At 34.4% G+C, this 11,334-nt stretch overlaps 2 protein-coding genes across 2 annotated transcripts; both read left to right on the forward strand.

Moving 5' to 3' along the window:
• Window positions 1–1,257: 1,257 nt before the first annotated feature.
• LOC143586100 (uncharacterized) lies at window positions 1,258–2,475 on the forward strand. The gene has a single exon (XM_077067721.1). The coding sequence runs from the start codon at window positions 1,367–1,369 to the stop codon at window positions 2,318–2,320; it is 954 nt and encodes a 317-aa protein (XP_076923836.1). The 5' UTR covers window positions 1,258–1,366; the 3' UTR covers window positions 2,321–2,475.
• Window positions 2,476–7,244: 4,769 nt separating this feature from the next.
• LOC143586097 (pentatricopeptide repeat-containing protein At1g80270, mitochondrial-like) lies at window positions 7,245–11,129 on the forward strand. Its single transcript, XM_077067718.1, has 3 exons — window positions 7,245–7,342; window positions 8,469–8,937; window positions 9,676–11,129. Exons 1-3 carry the CDS (start codon window positions 7,308–7,310, stop codon window positions 10,921–10,923), a joined length of 1,752 nt encoding a protein of 583 aa, XP_076923833.1. The 5' UTR covers window positions 7,245–7,307; the 3' UTR covers window positions 10,924–11,129.
• Window positions 11,130–11,334: the final 205 nt, after the last annotated feature.

Genomic DNA, 11,334 nt, shown 5'->3' on the forward strand with positions numbered 1-11,334 from the left:
ATCATGAACTTGGGACTTGAGTAGTTGATGATGTTATTGTTGAAGAATTCATTTTATAATAACAGTAACTCAGTAAGGGTAGTTACAAGAAAAAGAAGTCAAATGTTTTTCTTATGTGTAAGGTGAATTACAAATCGAGCAGGCTTTGAAACAATTGTATTAACCGCAAAATTAGAACTAAAAAGGTATAATATAATATGGAAACTGGGAATAACTAGAAATGCTTGATTCCGCCAACCATCCTTTTAAATCTTGATTATTGATGTAGTCGCGACGGAGCAGCTTAAGCACTTTACTCACGAGCATCTACTCAGCCTTGTCCAATTGCAGCCTGACCACGTCAATGAAAACTCTGACAAGGAAGACGAAGTAGAAGACGAAGATGAAGATGAAGATGAAGATGATAATGTAGCATCGGAAGACCACCATGTTGGCACTTGCAAGATGTGTGAGGAGGATATCTATTCCTTTCATCTATGTTACTATTACTGCAAGGAATGTGACTACTCCCTACACAAATTTTGTGCACTACTACCTGAAACCCAACAAAAACCACCCAATACATCCGGGTCACAAACTTAAGTTGTACAAGGGATTCCACTTTCACGATTCCTATTTAATACCTTACTTCCCTGATTATAGTGAATGGGTGTGTACTATTTGCGGAATTAAACGTAAGCGGTTCTACAGTTACCATTGTTCTATATGCGTTTTCCACATGGACATAATATGTGCTACTATGTCCGAACAAAAGATGGACCACCCGAGTCACCCTCACCAGCTACAACGTTATTTCAGAAGGATGATATCTCATTGCAATGCTTGTGACAAAGAACATAGTGGGACCTTCTTACAGTGTACAACCTGTTGTTTCATGATCCACTTGGATTGTGCTTTGCTTCCGCCAAGTTACTTATCCAACAGTCTACAAATGGGAGTTTCAGTCATTCTCATTTACTTACCCTTACCTATTCCTTTCCTTATGATGAGTGTAAGGCTAAATTCTTTCCCCAATGCAGAGTTTGCAATGAATATTTTATATTTGACAAATGGCATTACAGATGCGATAAATGTCGATATTACGTCCATGTTGGTTGTGCGACTTCACCAAGGGACGCATTTATGTCTTCTGTCATGATGCCCGCAGGTGTTATTCTTTTCTTTTTAATACTAGATATTGTGCTTGTCAGTTCAGTTTTAACTTTAAGTATGTCATTCATTAATTAGGTTTTTGGCAAAACTTACAAAAATTTCAAAGACGATGATTATCCTAATCTAATTTGCTGCCCCTTTCCTGATGAAAGTGTCAACCTTCTCATGCACCTTTTTAACAACAAAGGTGAATTAGTTACTAAAAGGAAGATAGATGGTGAAATGTTTTGTCATCCCACACCCGCTGATTCTTTTTGACACACTCCGTAACGGGTCAGTTTCTCTCCACGATCCTATGAAAAAAGTGGAACTATTATGTGACGGGTGTGTGAAACCGATCACCAATGTGCCCTTTTACAAGTGTTCCCGACAACATTGTGATTTTGTTCTTCATGAGTGGTGCACTAGGCTACCTAATAAAATACAAGACCACCATGATCATCCCGAACATACGCTTGTTCTCCTGCCAAAGATCCCTGGAAAGCTGTTGGGTGTGTTTGATTGTAAGATTTGTGAGTTACCTTGCAATGGTTTCGCATATGGATGCACACAATGTAATTATTATATGGATATCAATTGTGGCTTCATACCTGATGTAATCACACATGCAGCTCACTCTAAACATCTCCTCCGAAGAATAAAAAATTCATCATTAAAAATAGCCTGTAAGGCATGTTTGTGGTTGTTAAAGGGTGTGGGGTTTCATTGTTCCACTTGTGATTTCTATTTGCATACAAAGTGTGCTTTGTTATTACCTGAAATGATTAGGCACGTGTACGATAAGCATCCACTGGTTCTAAGATACTATCCAGCTGAGAACCATATTAGTGAATACTTCTGTGACATATGTGAGGATGAGTTTAACCCGATAGAGTGGTTCTATCATTGCAGCACGTGTGCCTCGTCTATGCACAGTGCTTGTGCACCTCTAAAACTCCAGTGTGAGCGATCTACATATTCCGAGTATGATGAGTCTATCTTCAGGTATATCAATGTCAAGTTTGGAGGAACAGTTGAGATCGAAGATCACCCGCACCCTCTCACCTTTGTACAAGGGATTAATACTGATGGTGAATGCAATGACTGTTACAGACAATTGCAATATAAAATGATTTTTAAGTGCTCCCGGTGCAAGTTTGCAATTCATTATAAGTGTGTGAGAAAGTAACATATGATGAAACTCAAAGTGGTCAATTGTTAGTAATTAGAGGGTGGGTAAATTAATGCATTGTTAGTTATTCATTGGTGGTCATGTTCTGTATGTATGTATGTATACAGTGGGTAGCTAATTGAAATAGTAATATCTCTATTGTAAGGTTATAAAAATGGTCTAATATATCTTCTCTCTAAATGCTCTCCTTTAATCCTGTTTGTTTAACTAGTGTACGTTGCCTTGATTTTGGAAAAGTAATAAATTTTATTATAAACGTTTTTATTTTTATGGTCTAGTTTTTGGTTCAAAGTTTATACTCCAATTTGTCGTTAGGTAACTGAACCAGTTCACTTGTTTTTCTTTCACGACCAACTAAGTAACGTTAGGTACTCCCTACACGACCCCATTGGCTAAAGGTAGCCCGAGCCGGCCATGAGTCCGGACGGACGGAACCCTAGCGGTCCACCTATTGAGGGATTCTCCGGATAAAACCCGACCCCCACGCCCGCGAAACAGTTTGAATTAATTTTGAAATTTGATCTAGTAGTTATAGCTTAAATAAATTTGAATAATAAAATTAACTTATAGCTTAAATTAATTAAACTAAGAAAAGCTAAATTAATTGTGAACTACTTGTGACTTGTGAGAATGTGATATTTTACTTATGTATACTTTTGAAGGTTTGGATTAAATACAAATGAAATTAACGTGCTAAACGTGAGAATCAAGTAGAGTAATTATATATACAAGTATAGTAATTATGTAATTACATCATAGAGTAATTACGTAATTACTCTATGATGTAATTACATAATTACTATACTTGTATATATAATTACTCTACTTGATTCTCACGTTTAACACGTTAATTTCATTTGTACGTTAACTTTCCCCTACTTTTGAATGTGTTAATTAACTATGAACTATCTTGGTTGATTATCTCTATGATTGATATTCCTAAAATGGCTAAGTTCTAGTTAAGATGCGTAAACGAGATGCTGCCTAGAAGTCCATGACCCAATGTCTGGCTACTAGCAATGAAGTGCCAATAAACGAACTAAATCCAATTAGACTTGTAGAACTATGACAAAAGAGGTTAGACACTATAGACACGCTAACTTATGTCATACCACAAAGCAGTTTCCATCATTATTGAATTATGACTTAAGACTGTTCAAATAGAATCAAATTACCGCACCTTGTGTTACCAAGCCCACAAATTGAATATTAAGAAGATCCTAACTAAGTTCTAGACTCTTTTATTCAAGTCTAGCTCTAAGTCTCTAACGTATCTCATTTGTTTTATCTGATTAGTTATCTATACAACAAAAACTATACCTAGATTATAAACCGAAGCTTGTAGCCTAAAGATGATATTCAACAACTCCAAAGTACATGTCCATACTCTAAAATTTTTACAAACACGTGAATAGATAAATGAAACAACAAAGTTACCCAATCATGTAGATTATGAACACTAATAGCATAAATTTACTAAAATCATACAAGTTTCATATATTAATCAACCAACATTTCATCAAAACAAATCAAAAATCATCTACACCTAAGTGATAAACATGTTTAGCGTATCATGATCCAAGAAATGCAAATAAACAAATAATAAAATGAATTCACTATGAAAACGTAAAGATAGAACCCGAAAAATGAGTTTATTATTCAAAAACGTGTTTATCAGCCGGAATCTTAAATCATCCATCAAGACAGGTAGAATCCCTGTCCTCAAAAACTTGTATTAGCCATGGAATTCTTTGTATAGTGTTAAACTTATGTTTTCACCGCTTCAAGATACAACCCGTATAATATCCTTCTAAGGCTCATATCGAAGGTGCTTATAACCCAAAAGTATAATGTATCAATTAGTTTTGCTTAGATTGGTGGTGGTGTTCTTGTTTGCTGACGATGGCCAGTAATGTGAGAAGAGAGAATGGAATACTTTTTGTATCTTTTTAACTTGTTTTTTATAATATGATATATAATTTAATTTCTTGTATTTTACTAATATCTCGGGCATTAATAACTTGTAAAAAGACTACAATGCCCTTTAAGTTAATAGAAAAAATGATCATACTTAACCTAGGGGTGTGCAGCTGGGTCGGACCGACCCGAACCGGAAAATACCCTACCCAAACCGAAACTCGAAAATAATTTATATAATAACCGAAGTCCGACCCGTTTGACTCACTTCGGGTATCGGGTACATTGGTTTTCGTGCTCCGGGTAGACCGAAAAGAACCGAACCGTGTATAAAAAGTGGCCATCTTCTTCAATGAAAGTGGTTATGGTGGTAAAAGATGTGAGGCAGAAGATTGGGGAGCTAGGGGATGGCGGAAAATGAAAGAGAGAGAAGTGGTTTGAGAAAATAAATTTTTAATTTTTAATTTGTATAAATAAGTCTGTAGAATACTATTTAAGTTTATGACATCTTTTTACTGATCATCATATATATTTTTATTACTTTTAACTTAACTAGTTAACTTTATTGTAAGAATTTAATAATAGAGTTCACTCTCTTTCTAAATTAATATTAAAATAATATAACCTTTCCCTTTCTCAATGCATCTATTTTAAAATAAAACTTTCATCGATTCAAACAATTCTTTCAATGGCCATGGAACAAAAATGATAGTTGAAAGCTTATGATTTTGCATCTCTAGTAGCTCATGTCGTCCCTACAAGATGTAAGTATAAGCCCATCAGAGCAAAACCTCACCAATGTCGTAGCCGAGACGGAAATCCCAGATCTAACTTTCTACTATCGGTCTTTGTCGGTTAGTCGGGTTTTCACAGGTTCTTGACCCGAGCCCGACCCGAGACCGAGAATCTGAACATATCAGGACCGAAACAAAACATGGAGGTGTAAGATCGGTTATTTTAGGGTCGGTTATGTCGGGTTTTTAAGTATCTTAATTAAAATAAGAGACATTTACATATATCTCCTTGCTAAAATGATTTATTACATATTTACCTAACCCTTAAAACTTAATTACATATTTCCCCTTTAAAAACTACATATATTACATATTTACCAATTTCATTAAAAAATTTTTCTTAAGTTACTATTTTACCCTAATTTCTTCTTATTTTTTGAAATAAAATTTAAACCCACAAATATCTACACACATATCCATAAAAACAATCACAAACTCAAAGCCAATTGTAGACCCCCTGTCGGCACACCTCAAAACAAACCCAAACCTTAAATTGGAAAACACCCTGCCGGAAAAAGAACATCCTTAAATTGGAAAACACCCTGCCGGAAAAAGAACATCGGGCAACATACACCTCACGATGATTCAAACCGACAGCACCGACGACGGTTGGATTCAGTTGGGTCTCCACCTCCGGCAGAAAAGGGCAGCGCTTGGCGGTCGGAAACCTGCGGCGGTGTTAGGGTGTACATTAAGCGGGGTGATATGAACCCTTTCTGGTTCATGGTAGCGAGCGGTGGCTGCTTTACACAGGGGCAAGGATGATTGCTTACGATGGAGTTTGAGCTGAATGTGAGTAACAATGGTGATATAGGAAAGAATAGAAAAATGATCTATTGTTATGTATATATATCTGTGTTAGAACTAGTTGTAGAATTTTTAAGATAGATGGAAAATATATTGGGAATATTGCAATGAATTTGAAACTGGCCAACAGGAATTTTTTTTCCATCAATGGTCATCTCTGTTTACATGGTGGCACAATGGCTGTTTTATATTATTCGTTTTTAATATTAACTTTTCTGGAGTTTAATTTTATTTATTGTAAGGAAATTTATAATATACTTAGAGTTTGATGATAAAAGGGTTTCACAAATAACTAAGATATTATAATCCGATTTAAAAGTTATCTTGGTTTGGTAAGACCTAAGACGCGCATATTTTTTTACTATAAAACTGTTTCTTAATTATAAATAATATATTTTAAAAAAATTATATAATAATTTTTAGTATATCCTATTTTATAGGATTTTCATATCAATAATTTGACGAGAATAATTTTTAATTTAATGAGATGTTATAACCCGTTTAAGGAATATCTGGGTTTGGTAAGACCCAAACCCGTGAATTCGGGTCAAATGCATAAGAAGTCTCCATTTAAAAATCAAGCAAATCTGGTGACTTCGAAAAAAAAGAGGAGCGACCACATCGCGACACATAGGATTTTTATGTTTTCGTTTATATATATTATAGATTTATATTATAATTATAAAAAGGGTAAATGGGTAATTTTATAAGAAAATGACAAATATGTAAATTGATTTTAAGAGTTGAAGAAATACATAATAAAGGCTATTAGTAAGGGGATATATGTAAACATCATTTAAAATAATATACATTTAGGAATCATAATGTCTTTTATCAAAACAATAAATCTTTAAAACATTCATAGCATAATCTTTTATCTTTTCTCTATAATTACATTAAAAAACTATAAAATTTTTTATCACATTTTCAATCATTAATATTTTTTAATACTTTTATCATTACATTTTTCTCTCTCCATACTCACATTCACTTTCAATAAAAATTAAAAATTTATAGATGGTAAACAATGTTTCTTTAAATGACTCATCAACAAAAGTTTCCATATCTCCTCCGGTTACAAACACTTACAAGTTACAACTACTTTTTTATATAATACAGAGAACCCATTGACAATAATGCGAAGAATATGTCGAGAATGCTTTAACCAAAACAAAAAAAATATGATATGAGTTCACTTTTTTATTAAAACTAATTTCTTTGTAATATGAGTGAGAAAAACAACAAAAACTAGGGACTAAATCAGCTTTATAATAAACATGAAGGACAACTATAACATAAACAAAATCAATAAGGACCAATTTATAAATACTCTCCACTTATACAACTTACACAATGGACCTCCAACCTAGGGTTTAAGAGCCGAGCCACAAGGGTTTTATTTTCCTCTGCAATATTTCATTTCTCACACTCAATCAATCAATCATCTAATAATAATAATAATAATTATGTGGGCGATTCGAAGAGCCTCTGTTCGCATCAAGTAATCTTTCATCTCTACTTTATTTGTTGCAGTACCAAATATTGTGATTATTTTCGTTTTTTTTTTTGCAATGAATTGAGCGTGTGATTATTATTATTATTATTATTATTATTATTATTATTATTATTAACGTTGTTGCTGCCGCTCGGTTTAATAGATTGATTAGTAATTTGTGGTAATTAGACGGTTGAACTTGTTTTACTGTGATGAGTAATTAGTGTGACGCATTTGTTATATATTTCGAAATGATTTGAACTTGTTTAATGTGCAAAATATTGGGGGTTTGGTGAACACATGTCATACGTGTCTGTGTGGTGTGTGTTGATGAAATTAGGGATGACCATTTGGTACTGAGTACTGTATCGATAGATTCGGTACGGTATTCGACACCTGCTTCTCCAGAAATTCGGTACCGGTATTGCTACGGTATGAGCATTTTGTAACGATTACTCGTATCGTACAGCTAGATTAAGTATAGTAGTATTAGGTACCTAATTTTTCAAATATTTGGAACCGGTATGGTACCGATGTGATATAGATATGAACATTTTGTAACGAGTACTCATACCGTACCGCTAGATTCGGTATAGTAGTATCTGGTACCTACTTTTTCAGAAATTTGGAACCGATACGATATCAATGTGATATAGAGATGAGCATTTTGTAACAAGTATCGGTACTGTACGGAATGATTCTGTATTTGGTACCTGCTTTTCTAGAATTTTGGTACTGGTACGGTACCGATTTGATATAGAGATGAACATTTTTGTAACGATACCTGTGCGGTACCGATAAATTTGGTACGGTATTTGGTACCTCTTTTCTAGAAATTCGGTACCGCTACCGATCTTATTTCTATTTGATGTGGCTTTGAGAGTAAGATACATGCTTTCTTTGATGGATTTACTTGTCTAAATCTGTATACTGGTTGCAAGTAGATGTACCAGACATTAGAAAACACGATTTTTTAACCTGTGTTTTATCTGATATGGTGGATTTTTTATATGATTATATATATTTGACGTGTAACTAATTGCTTCTCAGTATTTATAAAAACTTGGTGGTTGGGATTTACCAGCTCTGTTTTTTATATATATATATATTTTATGTTTTGTCATCTTTACAGGTCCCAGTCGTTATCATCAATAGCTTTTTGGGCTTGCAGTGGTAAACTTGATACAACATGTTTTAGTTACACGGATCATGTTAGGCTTGGTGGGCCTGCACCGTCTATGTCTGATGGATCTCTACTTATATGGAGATTTTCTTCACATACTGGGAATCATAGCTTTTCCTCACAAGCTGGATCTCAATCTGAGAAAGAAGTGATCAAGGAAGCTGACATGTCAGGATCAGAATCTGAATCTGAAGATGAGCTGAATCCATTAGACAGTGAAGAAGTGGTGGCGGAGAGTAATGGTGGAGAAAGAAAAGGTTCTTCGGAATTGTTTAAGGTGGTTGTTGATTCTTCGACAATGTCTGCTAAGAATGCTTTTGATAAGTGGGTTGAAGAAGGACATGAGTTGTCTAGGTCAGAGATTTCACACGCAATGTTCGAATTCCGAAGGCGAAAGATGTACGGGAAGGCTTTACAGGTATTATGATTTATGACATAATCATATTATGTTTGATGTGCATTATTATAGACCTGATTATATGATTATTTTGATAAAAGGTTGTATAATCAGTTTTTAAAAACTAGTAAGAAACAACTTTTGCTATTTACATTGATAATTTTCACTCACTTTTCTTTTGTTAATAATATTAGTAAGAAGAAAATAGTTGAAATTGTATATGCTGAAGCTGAACTTACAAAAAAAAATAGTAAAACGGTTTTTACAAAAATATTTTGTTATTGATACAAAATGAATGATCATATTTTTTAAGTTAATTCTTAAACAATATAAATAAATGTGTTTTTGGTCATTAACCAGGTTTGTTCATGCTCAAACAAGTGGTTATTTTAACTTCAAAAGCACATCTACACATATGATTATTAAACTGCTCCTGTTCGTAGACTTAAAAACATGAAAAACCTGAACTTGCTGATCATTTTACCTAGGTAGCATTTGTTGCTTAGTTCTTTGTGTAATAAACAATTTTAAATGGTTTCATCTTTAGCCACTTTTTTTTACTTTCTTAACTCGTTTAACCCGCTAGAGATATAACATAATCCAATCGATCCATTGATTAGTAAATGGTTGCCACGTGTAGGTGAACTCATCTTACTTTATATGTGTTATTACTTGCCTTTTGAAATCATATACTTGAATGGATGACCTTTATACTAATATACTTTTGTTTTTGTAAAATTGTTTACTTTGGTTTTGCAGATGTCAGAATGGTTAGAGACACAAAAAACTGTAGAATTTTCTGAAAGAGATTATGCTTCTCGCGTTGATTTAATTGCCAAAGTACGTGGCATGCAAAAGGCTGAAGCCTACATCGATAAAATTCCTGAGTCGTTTAAAGGTGAAATTGTGTACCGAACTCTTTTAGCCAATTATGTTCTCAACAACGACACAAAGAAAGCCGAAAAAGTATTCAACAAAATGAAAGACCTGAATTTACCCATCACCTCCTTTGCTTGTAATCAGCTGCTCCTTTTGTACAAGCGAACTGACAAGAAAAAAATAGCCGACGTGTTATTGTTAATGGAAAAAGAAGACGTGAAGCCGTCACTCTTCACATATAGATTATTAATTGAAACTAAAGGCATGTCAAATGATATTATTGGTATGGAGCAAGTTCTTGAAACCTTGAAAGCCGAAGGGTTGGAACCCGATTTAAGATTGCAAGCAGTGTTAGCTCGACAATATGTTTACGCGGGTATGAAGGAAAAAGCAAAAGAGGTTTTAAAGCAAATGGAGGGAAGTAATTTAAGTGAAAACAGAGGGGCATTTTCGTCATTACTTCAAATATACGCGTCACTCGGAAGTGTAGATGATGTTAAGAGGGTCTGGGAGGCGTGTGAAAACCACCCGCGATTAGAAGAATGCATGAACGCGATTGAGGCGTTTGGAAAGCTGAAGAAAGTTGAGGAAGCCGAGGCGGTGTTTGACCAAATGTCAAAAAAATGGAATCGGCTCTCGGCTAAACATTATACTTCCATGTTGAAAGTTTATGCAAACAATAAGATGTTAGTCAAGGGAAAAGAAATTGTGAAACAAATGAGTGAAAGCGGGTGCAGACTCGGGCCGTTGACTTGGGATGCTTTGGTCAAACTGTATATAGAATCAGGGGAGATTGAAAAGGCGGATTCGGTTCTGAACAAGGCTTCACAGCAACTTAATATGAAGCCGTTGTTTGCTACGTATATGACGATTTTAGACCAGTATGCTAAAAAGGGAGACGTGCATAATGCTGAGAAAATATTTTATAAAATGAGGCAGGTTGGGTATGTTTCAAGATACAGGCAGTATGATGCTCTTTTGCAGGCGTATATAAACGCTAAAGTTCCACTTTACGGGTTTAGGGAAAGGCTGAAAGCTGACAATGTTTTCCCGGGTAAAGTACTGGCGGAACGGTTGGCTCAGGTGGATGCGTTTAAGAAGACCGTTGTGTCGGATCTGCTTGATTGAAATTGGAATACCGAGTTTGAGTATATGTATGCGAGCATTCTGGCTTTAAATAAGCTAACTTTTTTTAAGTATTTTTTTTTTATATTTTGAAGTTTAGGAACTTTAGGTTTATCTAATTTTGAAGTAATTTTAGCATGCTTGATGTTTTAGGAACTGGTCTTGTGGTGGTGATTATAAATGAGTTTGCAACTTCTGAATTACTTTAATGGAATATGAAAGAAACTTGCAGTTCTTTATAAAAATCATAAGCAAGCAGCTGAACCATTATAAGCATTGGATCAAGTTCGAATCCGGAATACATAACAAAAGTAACTTACAACACAAAGTTACACCTCTAGAAACAACTCATTAGATAATGGCACCACTTTTTACCAAATTCGACGATTTCATACCCAATCAAACATCAATTAT

The sequence above is a fragment of the Bidens hawaiensis genome, unplaced genomic scaffold (genome assembly GCF_021521415.1).
Source record: "Bidens hawaiensis isolate Kalapana, Puna unplaced genomic scaffold, B.hawaiensis_p1.1 tig00034311_1, whole genome shotgun sequence".
NCBI lineage: Eukaryota > Viridiplantae > Streptophyta > Magnoliopsida > Asterales > Asteraceae > Bidens > Bidens hawaiensis.